Here is an 18,984-nt window from a genome sequence, read left to right on the forward strand (position 1 = left end):
GGCTTTTCTCAACTGTCTGGTAACCCTTGGCTATCTGATCACTTATGAGGGGTGGGGGGCTCTATCAGTTAGGTCCCAATCATAAATAGTAAACAAACATATGGCTCATTCAGAGGAAGATAATTCCAGGAGGATTTCTTTTACAAAATGCCTGCTTACAAAGGCAGAGTGTAGGGAGGAGGGCTTGTAACTTTGGTTGAGAGACAGGGGAAGCTTAAGGAGACCCATCAGAGAGGAACAGAAAAAGAAATGCCCGACTTCACCTCCTCCCTTCCTCCTGTTTTCTTTCTGGGCCCCACACTGGCCAAACCAACCAGGAGTTGGAGGGTGCGGGACCTTGCATATACCTGGGAGCCTCCCAGTGCAGGGGTGAGGTGGAGGGGGGTACGGAGGAAAAAGGGGGGGATACCTGACACAGGAACCAAAATGCTGGTGGGAAGCTCTGTGTATGGCGGGGTATCTGGATGGGGCCGTTTCTGGGAGAATCCCCAAATGTCTGGATCTTTAGGTCTCTCCTCTTGGTGAGTCAGATTTCCTGGAGAAGAATCTACCAGTCTCCTTCCAGGAGAGAGAAGATCTGGCCACCAGCATTCTGGTTGCTGGAAGGAGGCAGAGAGCTGTGGCCTCAACGTGCAGCACTGCGCACAAAAAGCCGTCCTCCACTTCAGAAACCACACCTTTGATCCCAAATGGGCCTGGTGTCCCCCGCTTCGCAGACCCTCTGTTTTCCCCTTGCCAGGGGATAAAACCTGCAGATATCTGTGGGGGTAAGTGGGGACAGTAACCCAGTAACAGAGTGGAAGGAGGAGATCTGGAGATCTGCTTCTCAGACTGCTTTCAGCTGCCCCTCCTTATTCACACACACACACCCTCAGTTCCAGAGGTCCTTAGACCTGCCAGTTCATGAGCCTTTGGAAGATTTTGTGGGGTTGCTTCTCAGCTTTTCCTGCTGGCAGCTTAAGAGTTGGCTTTTTGGGGCTTGGCTAAGTCATTTGCCACCTACCCATGTTTCTGGGCTCTGTCTGGAAACCCCAAGCCTTCTTTGGACGAAATGCAGTATGTCAGGGGAGGGCTTATGGGAAAGAGAAAGGAAAGGCATTTTGAAGTGTCTTGAATGGATTGTACTTAACTCTAGAAGCCGTGGGTTTGGGGTGGGAACTAACAGCTTATGACTTGCTGTGTGAAATGTTTGGCAAGTTTATTATCCATTTGGGTCCCAGCTTTCAGTGCCTTCCAATGTGATGACTCAATAGGGTGTGTGCAGACAAGCAAAAAACTATGAAATGTTATGCTGTGATGTGCAGTTTTTCAAAAGCCGCCCGAATTTTCCTGTCTTCAGGTCTTTGCTCATACTGGAGTTTTCTCTACCTTTTCCCCCTCACCTTTCTAACCCTTCCACACCTACCTATAGAGACGGTACCTTGAAGGCCTAGCCTAGCGTCAAGTCCACTAGGACCCTGCTGCCTTTCAAGTGAATAGGAATTCCCAAACTCTCACACCTTTAATGATGGTCATTTTTTCTCACCTCCATTCCTGCCTGTATTAGTCAAAGTTCTCCAGAGAAATGGAACCAACAGGAGATATATGTACATATATCTCCGAAATAGGTATATTCATATGGATGGACGTATATATCCGACATGTGTGCATAATACATCTCTTTACGTATATATGTATTATAATACATAATAGATGTTTATTGTAAGGAATAGGCTCATGTGATTACAGAGGCGGACAAGTCCCAAGATCACAGGGTGAGTTCGCAAGCTGGAGACGCTGGAGAGTCAATGTGTAGTTCCGTCAAAATCTGAAGGTCTGAGAACCAGGAGAGTCAGTGGGGCAGTTCTGTCCAAAGCCCAGCAGGCTCAAAGCCAAAGGAAAAAGCCAAAGTTTCAGTTCAAGTCCAAAGGCAGGAAAAAATCCACCTCGAAGGCCATCAGTCAACTCTTACTATTATGAATAATCCTGCTAATGAACATGGGTACACAAGGAGCTGTCAAATGCCTGCTTTCAAGCTTTCTGGGTATATACAAGGAGTGGAACTGCTGGATCCTATAGGAAGTCTATGTTTAGTATTTGAGGAACCCCTACACATTTTCACAGAGGTCGCACCATTTTACATTCCTGTCAGCAGTGCACCAAGACTCAAATTTCTCCATATCCTCATCAACACTTATTTTTGGTTTTTTATTAATAGCCATCCTTGTGGGTGTAAAGTGCTTTGGGTTTGCATTTCCCTAATGACTAATGATGTTGAGCGTCTTTTCATTGGTGGCCATTTGTATATCTTTTCTAGAGAAATGTCTGTTTAAGTCCTTTGTCCATTTTTGAATTGGGTTGTTTCTTGTTGTTGTTGAGTTGTAGGAGTTCTTTAGACAGTATATTATGAATGTTGATCCCTTATCAGATATATGATTTACAAATACTTTTCCTCATTCTATGGGTTGTCTTTTCATTCTCTTGATACGTCTGTCCTCTGATACACGGAAATCTGACGAAGTTCAATTTATCTATTTTTTTCTTTTGTTGGCTTTTGCTTTGTGTCATATCTAAGAAATCATTGCCAAATCCAATGTCATGAAGATTTTTCCACGTTTTCTTCTAAGAGTTTTATAGTTTTAACTCTTATGTTTAGGTCTTAGGTACATTTTGAGTTAATTTTTTTGTATATGCTCTAAGGTAAAGACCCAACTTCTTTCATTTGCATGTTGATATCCAGTTTTCCCAGCACCATTTGTTAAAATGACCGTCCTTGTCAAAAATCAATTGCAGCTATCAATTATACCTCAATAAAGCTGAAAAAAAAATCAATTGACCATATGTGTAAGGATTTATTTCTGGGCTCTGTAGTCTATCCTATTGGTCTATATGTCTGTCCTTATGCTGGTGCCACACTTTTTGAATTACTGCAGCTTTATAGTAAGTTTTGAAATCAGAAAGCGAAAGTTCTCCAACTTTGTCCTGTTTTTTCAAGATTGTTTTTGTGTATTCAGGATCCTTTGAGATTTCATATGACTTTTAGAGTGAGTTTTTCTATTTCTTCAAAAAGTGATATTTGGATTTTGATAGGGCTTGCATTGAATGTGTGGATCACTTTGGATAGTATTGCCATCTTAACAATGTTGTCTCCCAGTCCAGGACCATAAGACATAAGCGGTCTTTCCCTTTATTTATGGCTGTAATTTCTTTTAGCAGTGTTTTGTAGTTCTCAGTGTACAAGTCTTTTGCCTTGTGGGTTAAATTTATTTGTAAGTATTTCACATTTCTGATGCCATTGTAAATGGAATTGTTTTCTTAGTTTCCTTTTCTGACTGTTCATTGCTAGTGAATAGAAATGCAACCAATTTTTGTGGGTTAATTTTGTATCTTGCAACTTAGCTGAATTCACTTATTAGCTCTAACAGTTGTTTTGGTGAACTCTTTTGCATTTTCTAAACAAATAAGATCATGTATCTTATTTGAGCAGAGATAACTTTACTTCTTCCTTTCTGATTTGGCTGCCTTGAGTTTCTTTTCCTGGCTTAATTGCTTCGGCTAGAACATGTAGGGCCATGTCAAATAGAGGTGGCAAAAGTGAGAGTCCTTGTTTTGTTTCTGATTTAGGGGGAAAGCTTTCATTCTTTCACCATTAAGTATGTTGTTAGCTGTGGGCTTTCCATAGATGGCCTTCATTCCCTCTTCCACTTTGATGGAAACGAAGATTCCTTGAAAGAGGTCGTGACCGTTCATTTGTTTATTCATGCCTAAATATTTATTGAGTGTCTACTCTGTGCCAGGAACTTGCCTTATGCACCGAAGGTACAGTGATAACTAGACAAAAACAGTGCTTATGAGCAGGCATGGAAGGCTCTAAGCAGCCACATGACTTGATTGAATTTGCATTTTTTAAAAAGATTTTATTGGGGAAGGGGAACAGGACGTTATTGGGGAACAGTGTGTACTTCCAGGACTTTTCTCCAAGTCACGTTGTTGTCCTTTCAATCTTAGTTGTGGAGGATGCCGTTCAGCTTCAAGTTGTTGTCCTTTCAGTCTTAGCTGTGGAGGGCGCAGCTCAGCTCCAGGTCCAGTTGCCGCTGCTAGTTGCAGGGGGCAGAGCCCACCATGCCTTGTGGGAGTCGAACCGGCAACCTTGTGGTTGAGAGGACACACTCCAACCAACTGAGCCATCTGGGAGCTCAGCGGCAGCTCAGCTCAAGGTGCTGTGTTCAATCTTAGTTGCAGGGGGCACTGCCCACCATCCCTTGCGGGACTCGAGGAATCGAACCAGCAACCTTGTGGTTGAGAGCCCACTGGCCCATGTGGGAATTGAACCAGCAGCCTTCGGAGTTAGGAGCACAGAGCTCTAACCCTCTGAGCCACTGGGCCGACTCCTGAATTTGCATTTTTTTAAAAAAGCATTCTGGCAGCTGTGTGGAGGATAGATTGAAAGGGCAATCGTGGACAGCGGAAATCAGTTAAGACACAATTTCAGAAGTCCGAGAGAGATGGTAGCATAGAACTAGTGTGGTAGCAGTGAATGCGCAGAGGCAGATGGATTTGAGATTTATTCTGGAGGTCGAAGTGATGCTGAATGAACTGGATGACAGGAGAGGAGAAGGAAGTTAAAGATGCCCCCTAAGTTTGTGACATGGGCCAGTGGTGGAGCGAATCCCTGAGACAGAGAATGTAGGAGGGACATCACGTAGTGAGAAGAAGGCGACGATTCAGTTTTGGGCGCACTAAGTTTGAGACGCACGCACGAGACCTCAGATTGGAGGTGCCAAGTAGGCAGGTGTATGTGCTGGCCACACGTGCCAAAGAAAGGCCTGGGCTGAAGAGAAATATTTGAGAGTCAGTGGGAATGAGGAAATGGACTCGGGAAAGAATGTTTGGGAGGAAAAGGCGGCCTGGGGAGCAATTCCAACACTAAGACATCAGGTTGAAGAGGAAGAACTTATAAAAGAGACTGGGAAGGTGAGAGGAAAGTGTGATGTCAAAAAAGCCAAGAGGATCAAATATATGGTGATGGAAGGAGAACGGACTCTGGGTGGTGACCACACAATGGGATTTATAGATGATGTAATACAGAATTGTACACCTGAAATCTATGCAATTTTACTAACAATTGTCACCCCAATAAATTTAAAAAATAAATTATAAAAATAAAAAATAAATAAAATGGCAAAAAAAAAAAGAAAAAAAAAGGCAAGAGTGGATTAAGAAGGAAGGAATGATGAACCTGTCCAAGGCTGCTCCAAGGTCAATTATAGTGAGTGACCCGCGGGGTTGAGCAATTGTCCAAGGTCCCCCCAGCTGGTCAATGCCCGAGCTGGATTTGAACTCAGGCAGTTTGGCTCGGGAATCTGCTTATACACGTGTGTCTACACATATATAGCTACACATCCAAAGATGCTTGCTAAAGAGTAGCTAATGGCTGCAAAGAAGCAAATATCAGCGATGTGAAGGGTAATCATTACTCAACCCTCATTCTGCAAACATCCAGAGTGTAACGCAGCCTCTGCTGGGAAGTGCAAGAATAAACAGCTCACGCGTACCCGTGAAGTCCAAGTTTAGAACACCTTCCAGGAAAGATGAAATGGCAGATAGGGGTAGTTGCTGCAGCGGCCCCAGCTTGGACAAGAGATTGCTGCTGACAGCAGAAGCAAACCCAGCAGCTGGAACTGTTACGTCTGTTAGTAAACAGCTCTCTAATCAGAACACAGTTAAACCCACTGAGCTAGAAGTGGCCGTCAAAAGCAGCCAATGACCCAATTCTATTTCAACCTACTCATTTTACGGGTGATATCACAAGCCAGAATTAAAAAAGAAACATATTCAGATGGACTCTTCTGTCTAGAGAGAATGTGTTTGGGGAAAATTTCCTTATTTACCTTTATTTAACATTCATATAAGACTTACCATACACTGGGCATTCTATAAACATGTTACCTGTTAACTAATTTAATTATACAAAGAATCTCTTGAGGGTACTTTCATTTCCTTTATTTTACAGATGGAGACACTGAAGCACAGAGGTGTTAAAACTTGTCAAAGAACACACAGCTAGTAAGTGGTAGAGCTGGGATTTGAACCCAAGCAGTCTGGCTCCAGAGTCTGTGTACCTAGAATTAAATCGTATATTGCATTTTTTTTTAAAAATATGGAACGCTTCATGAATTTGCCTGTCATCCTTGCACAGGGGCCATGCTAATCTACTCTGTATCGTTCCAATTTTAGTCTACGTGCTGCTGAAGCGAGCACGTATATTGCATTTTTAAAAGCCTACTCTCTGAAGGAATTTCATATTATAACCTTTAATAACCTGAGTCACTCCCCCTTCCCCAGCTAGTCGATAATGCATCTATTTTGTGTATCTGAATTTTCAAGCTCCTAGCTTTTTTAATCTTATAATTGTAATGCTTTTGTAAAAATGTAGTAAAATATACATAATGTAAAATTTACCATTTTATAGTGTAGAGCTCAGTGGCATTGAGTACATCTACATTGTTGTACAACCGTCACCACGATATCCAGTCCCAGAACGCTTCTCATCTGGCCAAACTGAAACTCCATGCATTAAATGCTAATGCCCGTTTCTGTCTGCCCCCCAGGGCCCCTGCAACCACTATTCTGCCCTCTGTCTCTGTGAGCTTTGACTACTCTGGTTTTTCATACAATATTTGCCCTCTTGTGTCTGGCTTATTTCACTTAGCATGTCTTTAAGGTTCATTCATGTCGTAGTGTGGATGAAGAAGGGGCCATATACCAAACCCAACAAGCTCAGGGGAGGCTGCATCGCAGGCCCTACAGACTCAGAGACTGAGCGTAACCACACAGGACGGTCTCAAGGTAAAAATTCCTAACCTAAAAGCAGGCCATGGCAGGTAGTGATGTCCTAGGCTTGTAGCTTCCTCGACAAAAGTCAGTCTTTACCTTATGTGAGCCAGTCTGTTGTCTTTTTGCACCTAGGATAACATACCTTTGAAATGTCAGAGTCATCTCCGTCAGGGCACAGCTTCAGGCACCAGAACACGAGACCACAGAGCCCCGCATGCCATCTCCATGTGCTGTAAATGTTACTAACTATCCTGCACCCACAATATTAAGGAACTATGTGTCTCTCCCTTTTACTTTTTATCCAATCCCAGAGGTCCCCCTTTGCTTTCTCTGGCCTCCCTAGTCTACCGCCCATGGATTCCATGTAACCCCCCCCAGTCTTCTCCTTGGATTCTAATGTATGAAATCAGCTGCAAAACTGCCATTCTTGGGAGCGTTTCCTCAATTCGTTGAGATTTTGCTTCCAGGCGATTGTCACCAGATGGTCTCAGACAAACTCATAACAATTCTCTACAGGTTTGGAAGTTTCTTACGTTGACAGTGGCATATGTCAGAATTGCCTCCCCTTGGAAGGCTGAATAGACCACATTTTATCATTCATCCACAGATGGACACGGGGTCGCTTCCACCTTTTGGCTGTTGTGAATAACGCTGCTATGACCATGGGTGCACAGATATCTGTCTGAGCTCCTGCTTTCAATTCTTTTGTGCATGTACCCAGAAAAGGCATTGCTGGATCACGTGGTAATTCTGCATTTAATTTTAATAGTGCTTTTAAACAGTTACGAAATCATAACATTCTATAAATATCACAAGAAGTGGAGAAATTTTATAACCACTTTCTGAGGATGGTGCTAAATCCCCCTTTTCTGGGGGTCAACTCTGCTGGTGACGTGATGGGAAATGGAGCAGAAAGGGGATGGAACTGGGCTGCAGGTGGCAAGTGGGGCCTGACCGCTGCCCTCCCAGGCTAGAGGTGCTGCACCCTCACTGTGACAGTGGACAGGTCTTCCCAGGCAGACTGAGGGTGCCAGCCCTGGCTGGGCCTTGATTCTGGGGGTTGCCAGCGGCCTCGGACACTGAGTTTTGCTGAGCTGAGGGGCCCCCATATTACACCTCAGCTGGGCCATATGCTATGGGCCTCCTCCCAGGCTGATGAGAACAGAAGGGGAAGATTTCAGGGAATAAAGAGCACCTTCTAGTAATTACTGATTAGTCAGGGCCCGAGGCCAGGGGAGGGATCTGCATGGCTACCCCACCTCACCCCACCCCTTGCACTTTTTAGGATTACCATGGCCCCTAACGGTGAATAGAGAACACCATGTATTGTTTTTAAATCTCCCAGTTGAGAATAGCCCTAACTCATCAGCCCAACCCTGGAGGGGGCGGGAATTAAAAAGAGAGGACTCTGCTCAGTCTGTATGGCTGGGATTTTGACCTTTGGCAAATCACTTCATCTCGAGGCTGGAGGGATGAGGAGCTGATGATAAATAAGTACTTTGAGATTCAAACAATGGACACAAGTATCCATGGGGCTTCCAATAGACCTCTGACTGCCACAGACTTTAAGAGGCTTAATCTCTTCAGGTCAAAGGTGACAGAGGACTTGCTTGCCAGGAAGGAGCCCGAGAAAAAGCCATGCCAGCCTGGAGTTTCCTCCTCTAGGGAAGACAGAGGGCAACTGCAGGAACACACACTGGTTGAGGGCAGAGGGTCTGGGACGCCCACGAAGAGGGCCTCGCAAGTGCCAGGTTCTGCTCTTCCCTCCCAGCCTACCTATCCTGGAGTGCCTGCTGTGATGGGCAGACAGCTGTCCTGCAGTGTCCTTGGTCCTGTGCCCACTGTGCCCCTCCCTCCGTGAGAGTTCCGGGCCAGGAGCCAGACCTCACTCTACAACTGCCAGTGCCCAGCTGTGCAGCCTTGAACTTCACTTCTCCGTGCCTCAGTTTACTCATCTGAAAATTGGAGACAATATCTCCTAGCCCTCAGGGTTAAGAAGTTTAAAGGAGATCGTGTGTGAAAGCACTTGGTAAACAGCACAGTTCCCGAGAGAAGGCACTGGGGAAAGTCCTTGTTCCCTGGCTGAGGAGTCATATGCATGGAGGGAAATCCACGGCCCCAGGGGTTTCAGCCAGGTCTGGCTCTCAGTTCTGTTTTCTGGTGACTGACATTCTCATTTCCACTCTGATCACCCTGGGGCTCTAGCCAAATCCAGGTCCTGAGTCTTCTTCCTTCATGGGGACAAGGAACCAGGTATGAGACTCGGGGACTCCAAGGGTGCTGGTATCAGAACCAGGTCTGGGCAAGGGCAGGTCGGGCTGAACTGCACGCAAGTACGTTTTCTTCCTTATCAGTGTTTTTCATAACAAAGCCTGGAATGTTGGCCCGTGGATTTGAAACCTCCACGTAGTGTAGAGTTCAAATGGGGCTCCACAGAGGTCAAGAGCTTGCTCAGACTGTCCTCCATGGGGAGGCCACACGCCCCAAAAAGGCCCTTGCCCTGTGCCAGGCCCTGCTCAGCAGTGGGGAGCAGAGCTGAGCTTTGTGGTGTGGCAGGGAAGATGGGGTGAACAAAACCTGCAGGGGCTTTGAGGGAGCACAGAGACCACCTGATCCGACCTTGTGTATGACGGGGCGGCAGGGCAGTAGGGAAGGGACCAGGGGCCTTCCTGGAGAAGTCATGCCAGTCGAGTCTTAAGGGTGAGTAGGGTGTAGGACAAAGAAGGGAATTTCTAGCAGAGAGAATAACGAACAAAGGCATGGAGGTGAGAAGCCGTAAATAATAGTGTAGGAACATACCGTATTTTGCCGTGTATAATGTGCACTCATGTTTTTGGCCCAAACCTTCAGGGAAAAAAATCTTTCGTTTTAATTCAAATTTGTATTTGTATACATTAAGGTCCTTGTTTTTTGTATTATAGAGGAATTTTAGCATTTATTTTTTTAACATAATTATGGTCCAAGAAATTTTATGTACTGGTCACAAATTGACGATATTTATGCTTCATAGAAGGCCAAGAACTCTTTGTTGTTGCAAGTTGGTCATTGTAACTTGAAACCGATGATTGTATTCCAGGGTATTATTTTAAAGTATTTTTTTCATTGGGGAATATTGGGGAACAGTGTGTTTCTCCAGGGCCCATCGTTGTCCTTCAATCTAGTTGCAGAGGGCGCAGCTCAGCTCCAAGTCCAATTGCCATTTTCTTCCCCCTTCCTTCATCCCCCACCTCCAGTTCAAGCCGTTGTTTCTCAGTCTAGTTGTGCAGGACACAGCTCCCTGGCCCATGCTGGTATTATGAGCCTTGTGCTCCCCCCGGCTGAGGCAGTCTGTTGCCAGTTGTTAGTCGGTGGCTCACAGCAGCTCACGGCAGCTCACGGCAACTCTTGCTGGCTGCTGGCCACTCACGCTGTCCACCAGCCACTCATGGCAGCACATGGTAGCCCACTGCAGGTCACGCTGACCTCCGGCTGCTCACAGCAGCCCAGCTCTAAGGAGAGCCGTTGTTCACAATCTTAGCTGCAGGGGGCGCAACCCACCATTCCATGGGGGAATTGAACCTGCAACCTTGCTGTTGAGAGCTCACGTTGTAACCAACTGAGCCATCTGGCCGCCCCCAGGGTATTATTTTGCACACAGATATCATTATTGATTTCTAGAGTTACACTTTTAACTCATAGGCATAAATAAAAGAATTAACATTTATGTAGATGCGGAATTAGTACTACCCATGTATAATGTGCGTTCTTATTTTTCCCTCACAAATTTTGGCCAAAATGTGTTCATTATACATAGTAAAATACGGCAATTATATTTAAAGCATGGAGATACAGAAAATGAGGCTGAGGAAAAAAGATGGGCCCTATCTTCTCGTTGGAACGACAACACCGATAATTTGCACAGTGTTCCTCTTATCTTAAAAATAAGGAAATAGAGCTCAGAGAGGTTTGGTAGCTTTCCCAAGTCACACAGCCCAGCAAGTGGCAGAGCTGGGATGGGAACTCCAGAACACAGCCTCCCCACCAGGGGATTAGACAGGGGGAGGCCCACCTTGGTGGGGTCAGCCAGGTGGGGACTGAGACATCTGTTTTTGGCCTTCAACATCTCTCTTTCAATCTCTCCTATCTGAGCAGAGGGATTTCTGCAGCTTTCTGGTTTCAGGTTGACAACCTGTGGTCCCCCTTTGATTCTTTTCAGGTCTGCATCCGCCACAAATAGAGGGGAAGGGAGCAACCACAGTGGGAACCAGCTTCCAGCCCTGCTGCCACACCGTTTTATTAATTTATTTTTTAAAAAGATTTTTATTAAAATATAACCAACTGCAACCCCATTTAAACAGCAGGACAGAGCTGCTGGTAGCCCAAAGAACTGCCCTCCCGGGTGCCTTCCGCAGGCGTGGCTGGAGTAAAGCCACCCAGACCAGCCTTCTTGGGGTGGGAGTATCATGCCATGTGTCTGGTTCTGTGTGGCACTGCTGATGGTTGGTTACCACAGAGAGACCCAGAGGCAAAGGTCTGAGAGCTGCACTTCAGAAGCTCTGTCCCTAGGTGCCAGGTCCTATCCACGTGGGGGCCCCTGCCAGGCCACACCCATTCCGGCTGCCCCAGGAACCTTGATTCTGGTGAGGACCAGCCTGAAGCCCAAAATGGAAAAGCGCGGTGCTAATTAAGCAGCGGCTGGTCCACACGCTTCTCAGGCTAGACCTTATTTCAGTGCTTTTCTTTCCTTTCAGACTGAGCTCTGAGGCCTTCCTGTCAGCCTCAGGCTCCCTGGGGAACCTTGTAGGCCCTTTCATGGCTGTGAGCCAAGTACCAGTTTCTATCAAATCAGGAGGGTGGACACGCAGGTTTTGACGTCGATTGAGCACCTGTGGCCCAGACCTGTGTCAGGTGTACCCATGCCATCTCCTGAGCAGAGACTTTTTTTCTTTCTCTGACAGATGAGGGAACTAAAACTCAGGGACTTGGAAGAGCAGTCACAGACAGTAGGCAGGGTTCTGAATGGAGCCCAGGTCTCTGCTGGCCTCCAGAGCCCCCAGATCTTTGCTGGTGCTGCAGCCTGTGGCACAGGTGGGCACCGGGAAGGAAGGTGCCCGTGCCGCAGTCAGTCTTCCAGGGTACAAGCCTCATCCCAGATCGATTAAATCAGGATCTCTGGGGGAGAGTGATTCCGGGGGGCAACCGGGCTGCACGCGCTGCTGTACAGTAACGGGGAGAGGCACATCGCCTCCTCCGGGGCTCTCCAAGTGTTCCTTTCGCAGCGTAATACTCACCCTGTTCACGAAACCAAAAATCAAAACCGACCAGTGGTGGCTAAGTCTCCTCCTCTCATCAAAATAACGGGGGCGAGGGGCCCCAGTCGAGCTCGCCCCCGCCCGGCTCGGGTCGCCTGCCCTGGGGCTCAGGTGCGGCGGCAGGAAGCCACCCCTGCAGTCGGCCGGGGCGCGGGGCTGTTGCGCCATCGCTCGGGCTTTCGTAACAGCACCCTGGGGCCGAGAGACACTTCAGCGCGAGTTCCTCAAATGTTTTCCTGCGTTGCCAGGACGGTCCACAGCTCTGAGTCACGTGCAAGTGGGAAGTCGCACTGACACCGAGCTCGGCCAGAGGGAGCCAAGCCGAGCGCGGCGCGGGGCTCGGGGACTCGCTGGGCGTGCCGAGCGCTGGCCCCCCGGGGATGGGGGCTGCTCTCCCGGCCTGAACCCGCCCGCCGCCCCGCCCCGCCCCGGCCGCCCGGCCGATTATCCGCCCGCCTGCCACCCTGGGACCACGGGCCACTAGCCGAGGAGGAAGCATGCTGGCGGTCCGCTGCGCGCTGCTCACCGCCCTGCTGTCTGCGCCTGGGGCGGCAGTGGGCCCAGGGCCCTGCCCGGTGCTGGGTAAGGGCTTCGCGCGCACCTGGAGGGCCGCGCCAGCTGGCGGGTGGGGGAAACCGCTGTGGCCGCCGCAGACAGCGGGCAGCTGGAGGGAGGGAAGGAGAGGTGACGGCTACCTTTTTCTGTGGCTAGCTGAGGTCCCCGCAGGCACAGGGGAGGGCTCCGGGTGACCCAGCTGTGCCGTCGCGGGCGGGGGCTCGCGTGCCCCCTGCTGCGTCCCGCACCTTTGCTGGTGGCTGCCCCGTGGCCGGGAAGCTCCCTGCGGTCTTGGTGTGTTCTCCGAAAGCTGACTCGCGGGTCTCCTTCCAGTGCCTCCAGGAGCCTTTACACAGTTGCGTCCCAGGTTACTCCAGCGGGGTGGAGCTCCCGCCCAGGGTTCCCCTCTTGACCCCGAGCTCTGGGGCGGGGGGGGGGCACCTCGCCTGGCTCACCCTTCAGCCCCCAGCTCTAAGTGTGGGTGACAGTGCCCTGACTGAAGGGACTGACATCACCGGCGCTGAGTCACGACCCCCCTCCTCTGCTTGCACTCCCGTCACAGACACCAGCTCTACAAGCTGTGTGCCCAGCCCTGGGATTTTTTAACCTACCTGGGGAGGCTCGCCAGAGAGTGAGACATCTTGGGGCTGGCACACATGGACCCCCCTTCCAGGCGGGAGAAGGAGGGTGAGGCAGAGGGCAGGGGGCACTGGCTCCCGTTGGCAGTACTCTGCCCCGGCAGCCAGGCCATTCCTCGGGCTCTGGCCAGGCGCCCAGCTGCATGTCTAGTCTCTCCTCCAGTGTAGCCCCGCAGCTGCTTCTCCAGAGGTTTATTTTACGGTCCGAGGGCGTCTTTGAAGACATAGCGGGAAAACCAAGGGGGCAGCCAGTAGGCTTCTGGGAACGGATGGCTGGGGAGACCGGTGGCTCTGGCTTTTAGTGTTAGACAGCTCTGCCCTGCTGGCCATCACCCAGCCTGATCTCCTGCTGGGAGGTAATGCTCCAGGGCTGGTGTGCCTGCCACTCTCAGCTTTCTGGACGTTTGTGTTCTTTGTACCTGGAGGAGGAAAGTAAAGGGATTCCTTTTCTTGGCACACATTTATGAGTCCTGCCAGTTATAGCTGCTGTAACTGCTTGAGGCCTCCTGTGCTTTACACGTTTTCTAATTCGCCACTGGATCTAAATATTCTTTGTCCCAAAGAGGAGACTGAGGTTCCGAGAGGCTGTGATTGGAGGTTGGTAGGCCCCATTGGTGGAGGCTCACCTCTCCGTGGCCCTGAGCTGCCGTGGAGTAGATCCCCAAGACTCCCAAATCTAGAACTAGCCCCGCAGTCAGAGCTGGGGGTGCTTGGGTGCAGGCTGAGGGTCACCCCTGGCTGGCTGAGTCCTGAGACAGAAGAATCCAAGGGAAGGGAAGTGGAGGCCTGGGCTTGGCCACCATGGGGTCGAGGGATGGCCCAGGAGGGAGTAAGACTCCCCTGCCCACCTCTGTTGCTATCACACCACACCCAGGGCACCTGCCCCAGGGCCGTTACTGCTGCAGCTGACGCTTCCTCTCACTCACTCCTAAGTGGTCATCAGGCAGGGGGGCGGGGGGGCAGCAGCTGCCATCAGTTCTCCATTCCCTGGTGCTCCGGAGGGACGCGCAAGGTGGTCTCAGGGCCTGGACAGCCCGTGAAAGGCAGAACTGAGAGCTTGGGAGGAAGTGAAAGCCCTCCCAGTACAGAAGGAAAATGCAGAGAAGTAGAAAATACCCAGCTCCCCTTTCACACCCACACAGACTCAGCCCACAAACTTGAGAGTAAAAATAAAGACATTGCACAGGAAGCATGGGAGCAAATGACTATGCGATGTCGCTTTGGAGAAGTGAGGGGCCGAGGGGTAGCAGCGGTGGAGCTGGGTTAGAGGGGAAGTCCACTGGCTCTCAGAGCCCGAGGCCCACTTTCCTGGAGATCATTGCCTGCCCACAGGCCAGGGGCTCAGGTGGACCTGCCATCTAGGGGCCTGGACTAGCTGGGACTCGAGCTGGGCGTGCTGGCCACGCGTGCCTCAGGTCCCTTCTGCCTTCTCCAATGCACGGCGCCACCTCTAGGTCTCTCAATCTTGTCTCAACTTCTGACCTTCCCTTTAGGGCCACCTCCTCCTGCCCCCAGGGCTTAGTGCTTTCTTAGCCGCACTCGAAATCAGTGTTTCTCAAACCGTAGTTCTGGGTCTAGTTGCATCAGAATTGGTGTGTGTGTGTGTGTGTGTGTGTGTGTGTGTGTGTGTGTGTGTTAGGGGTGGGGGTGGGGGCTTGACAATAATGCCGATTCTTGGCCCCAGATTTACCAAAGAGAAATATCTGGGAGTGAGGCTCTGGAAATGTCCTTTTCAACAAATGCCCTTGTGGTTGGCAACTTTGAGGATAACTGGCCAGGCAGTGTGATTGAGGAACTGAACGCAGGCCCTCCCCCAGTGGGCTTCTAGTTGCCAGAAGCCTCTCCTTGCTTTGGCTCCACCCCTTGTTTATTCATTGCAGCGAACACTGATGGAGGTCATGAAAAAGCCTATGGGGCCTAGCTGCGATCAGCCACCCAGACTCCACCCTAAAGGAACTTGAAAATGGTCAAGTGTAAGTCCCTGAGACGACTGAGGAAACCCAGCTCTCGGACCCGTCCCACTCAGTACCAACTACCCAGGACAAACGGTCTGGGGCTGGGAGTGGAGGAGGGAAGCTCCTCTGATTGAGGGCCAGGACCCCAAGGCAGCAGATACGCTGACCCTGACCTCATTACCTCATCTGTGACCCTCAGTGTCTCCCCCTGGAACTGAGTAAACAAACCCTCCCCTCATGGGCTGTTTGTAAGGCTTACACAAAGTGGCTCGGGTACTCAAAGCTGTAAATAGGCACCCCTGCCCTCGTCCCCTGTCCCACCAGGCCTGAAGGCCACCAACGCAGCAAGCCAGAGCATTCCTGTCACCAATCTGAGCTTTTCTAAGTCAGTCTTAAAGTGTACAGCTCTGTTCCCTAAATGGTAGTTACTTACCAAGTGTGGCTATTTAAATGGAAACAACATGAAATCAAATTAAAAGTACAGTTCCTTAGTTGCACCAGCCACATAGCAAGTGCTAAATAGCACATATGCCTAGTGGCCTCCGTATTGGACAACACAGATCTAGAGCGCGTCCAGCATTGCAGAAAGTTCTATTAGACAGCGCTGGTCTAGAGCGTCCAGAGGTTTTCTGCTGCTCCTTCCTTTATGCCTCTCCAGACCTTCTTTTCTTGTCCACCTGACCAACGCTCAGCTTGTACAGGTAACGGCTAAGGCTTTGGAGCCAGGCAGACCTTTTGGAGCCCTGCCACGTAGAACTAATGTGAGCTTAGGTGAGTGAATTTACCTCTCGGAGACTCACTGTCCTCGCCTGGAAAACTAAATAATTACACTGCCCCACAGGGTGACGACCTCCCGGGGGGTTATGAGGGTGGAATGAGCTAAGTAAGGTATTATACAGCGTGTAGAAAAGCCTAGCACAGAGCAAGTGCTTAAATGGGTGTAACTTAGAATTCATTTTTTTGAAAAACATTATTTCGAGCCCCTCCTGTGTTCCAGGCGCTATTCCTAGAGCTATAGATACAGCGGTGAGCAAGACAGACACTCCTTGGCACTCCACTCTGGTGGGGACGTAAATTCAATATATCACGTGATAGTGACTGATGCTAAGGAGGAAAACTAAAGCAGGGGAGGGAGATAGGAGCTGCGTGTGTATATGCTGAGGGGACATGTAGAGTTGATGTTTTCCAGTCAGTTCTCACGGAGAAGATGATATATAAAAAGGCCTGTAGGAAATAGAAGGGATTCCTTATACGCCTTTTAAGCAAAAAGCTTTCATGGCCGAAAGTTGTTCTGAAAGTGTTTATTGAGCCAAATGCTAGCCTGAAGAGGCGTAGGCCACGGGGCGCACCGTCTGCACCACCGGCAGCGGGGCTGGTGGAGCAGGTAACACGTGTGCCATCCCGGCCTCCACAGGTGCTTTTATCCCCTAGGTCTGGGGGAAAAAGGTGCGAGTTGTTTTGGAGGAATTTAGGCTGGCTATCGATAAAGGGGGTGGGAGAAGGTAAGGCGGGGCTAGTTCTGGGACAGGCGCAGTCGGTGAGGAAGAAGGCTTTGTGCCTCTGGATTGGCTGTGGGCAACAGTCTGGAAAGTTCGTGCGCAACCAGAAGCGAGTGGGTCACTGGCGCCTGGCTGTTCCTTTTAGATGATCGTGGAAATAGCCACCTGGAAGTTAACTCAATGCTCCAACATACACTCGGGAAGGTGAGCAGTCTTGTTGGTTTTGCCCTGTCGCTGTTAGCTGGTTAACCTCTCCTGTCTCTTCCTGCTGTTTCATTTAGGAGGCCTCAGAATGTTTTTGTCTCGCCCGTCTTGGACAGGAAAATTCCTGCCTTGTCTAACAATCTGGTGCTACCTGAGGGTCTGTTAGATTCTGGAGCCCTCGGTGGAGTCCTCGGTGGGAACACAGGTGCCCCCGTCGTGGTGAATGTTGGGTTGTCTCTGGAGAGACTTCACCCTTGGGCTTCTACCAGCTGGACGAGAAAGTGCTAAATGTCATTAACTGCGGTTGAGCCACAAGTCTAGAGCTGGAGTGCAAGGGGAAGATTGCAAAGAAAGGCTTTTAACTCTCAGACCCGCTCGCTGGTGAAACTTGGGGAGCTTTTCTTGGGCAGTTAATCTGTGCTTTACTCTCTCCTCTGGCCTTGAGACCCAAAGAGGTCCCAAGAGTCAGGGGTTTTTCTGGCACATTCCTGGGTTCAGACTTGACTTTCAGCTGCACTTCAGCAGGGTCGCCCGCTCCCACCTGCCCCTGCCAGCTCGGCCCTGTGGCTCTGCCCTTAGGAGTGTGCCCCTGACACCCACATCCAGGAGGTCTCCCAGCACCTGTCGCCAGTTCCCCTCCTGCTCCCCCTAAAAGCATCCTTCCGTCTTACCTCTCTACATGATGGTTACACTGTTACCATATTGAGTGCCAAGGGTGTGCATGAAACTGTGCTAGGGTCTGTGCCTGGGCACCTGTGGTCTCATTCACTCCTCACAGCAGCCTGTGTGAGGGGGTGTCAGAACCATTGCATGGATGGGGGAGGCTGTAGGGCCAGTAGGTTTTGTTGAAGGGGGAGGTCAGAGGTCAGGTTTGGACATGTTGAGACGACCAAGAGAAGATGCTGAGGTATTGGGTACAGGAGGCCAGAGTCTGGGGATGAGGGCTGAGCTTGAGGCGTGACTTTGGGAGTCACCTGATGGCCGATGGCATTTCAAGCCGTGAGAGTGGCTGAGATCGTCTAGGGCTAGAGTGTAGATGGGAGAAGGAAAGAGGTCTCCAGCCTGAGCCCTGAGGTACCCTAACCTCCTCAGGCTGCAAGAGGAGGAGGAGACTGACGAGGTGAGACCAGTGAAGTCGGGGAAACCGTGGGAGGTGGTGTCCTGGAAACCCAGTGGGGACAGTGTGTCAGGAGGAGGGAGGAAACAAGGGAGGGAGCAAACCTGCCGCAAGGCTAGGCAAGAGGGCCACTGAGACATGACCAGAAGTGACCTTGACATGAAACTGTGGCAGCCAAAGGCTGACAGGCCGGATTCATGAGAGAATGGGAAGAGGGGGACCAGAGATGGCAGGAATTGGCTGTTCTTGAGGATTTCAGCTGTCAAGGGGAGTAAAGAAATGGAGTGTTTGTTGGCTGCAGGAGTCGGGTCAAGAAACGGGATTTTCAAAACGATAACTGCAATACCAGCATGTTTGTCTGCTGATGGAAATGCTCTAGTAGAGACCACAAGTTGACAGAGAGAGAGGTGAGAATTGTTGAAGCAATGTCTCTGAGTAGGCGAGAGGAAACAAGTTCAGAGAGGTGAAGTAACTAGCTCAAGACTGCACAGCAAGGAAACCACAGACCAGGCTCTGAACCTTGCTCTTTCCACTACATCTTGTCACTAACTCCCACCTTTCCCAAAGCACAGGGATGTCAAGGTCATCTCTCTGCCAAGTGTCCTTATCAGATACTCACCAATACCATGCCCACTGGTATGGCACAGACAGCTCTGCTTTTGCCCCAGGAAGTGTCCGCGGCCTTCTCTTTTTTTTTTAATTTTTAAAATTATTTTATTGATTTATTTATTTTTAATTGGGGGATATTGGGGAACAGTGTGTTTTTCCAGGACCCATGAGCCCCAAGTCAAGTGGTTGTTTTCAATCTAGTTGTGGAGGGCGCAGCTCACTGGCCCATGTGGGAATCGAACCTGAGATCTGGGTGTCATGAGAACTGCGCTCTAATCACTGAGCCAACTGGCCGTCCCT

At 49.8% G+C, this 18,984-nt stretch overlaps 1 protein-coding gene, 1 long non-coding RNA gene and 1 other non-coding gene across 3 annotated transcripts in view; 1 reads left to right on the forward strand and 2 right to left on the reverse strand.

Annotated features, from left to right (window-relative positions):
- Positions 1-6,133: 6,133 nt before the first annotated feature.
- On the reverse strand, positions 6,134-6,240 carry LOC141568704 (U6 spliceosomal RNA). The gene has a single exon (XR_012491929.1). It is a non-coding gene; the product is annotated as a U6 spliceosomal RNA (small nuclear RNA).
- A 3,192-nt stretch (positions 6,241-9,432) lies between these two features.
- On the reverse strand, positions 9,433-14,851 carry LOC109435411 (uncharacterized). The gene is made up of 4 exons (XR_012491731.2): positions 14,149-14,851; positions 13,274-13,719; positions 12,803-13,008; positions 9,433-12,087 (listed from the first exon to the last, which is right to left on the reverse strand). It is a non-coding gene; the product is annotated as an uncharacterized LOC109435411 (long non-coding RNA).
- The window catches only part of IL6R (interleukin 6 receptor), a 44,038-nt gene continuing 37,307 nt past the window's right edge, over positions 12,254-18,984 (forward strand). The window contains exon 1 of the mRNA XM_019713304.3: positions 12,254-12,689. Within this exon, the coding sequence (XP_019568863.3) occupies positions 12,605-12,689 (85 nt within the window). The 5' untranslated portion in view covers positions 12,254-12,604. The remainder of the gene's footprint in view (positions 12,690-18,984) is intronic.

This window comes from Rhinolophus sinicus, chromosome 7 (genome assembly GCF_057876585.1).
Source record: "Rhinolophus sinicus isolate RSI-liver-muscle chromosome 7, RSI-T2T, whole genome shotgun sequence".
In the NCBI taxonomy this organism is placed as follows: Eukaryota; Metazoa; Chordata; class Mammalia; order Chiroptera; family Rhinolophidae; genus Rhinolophus; species Rhinolophus sinicus.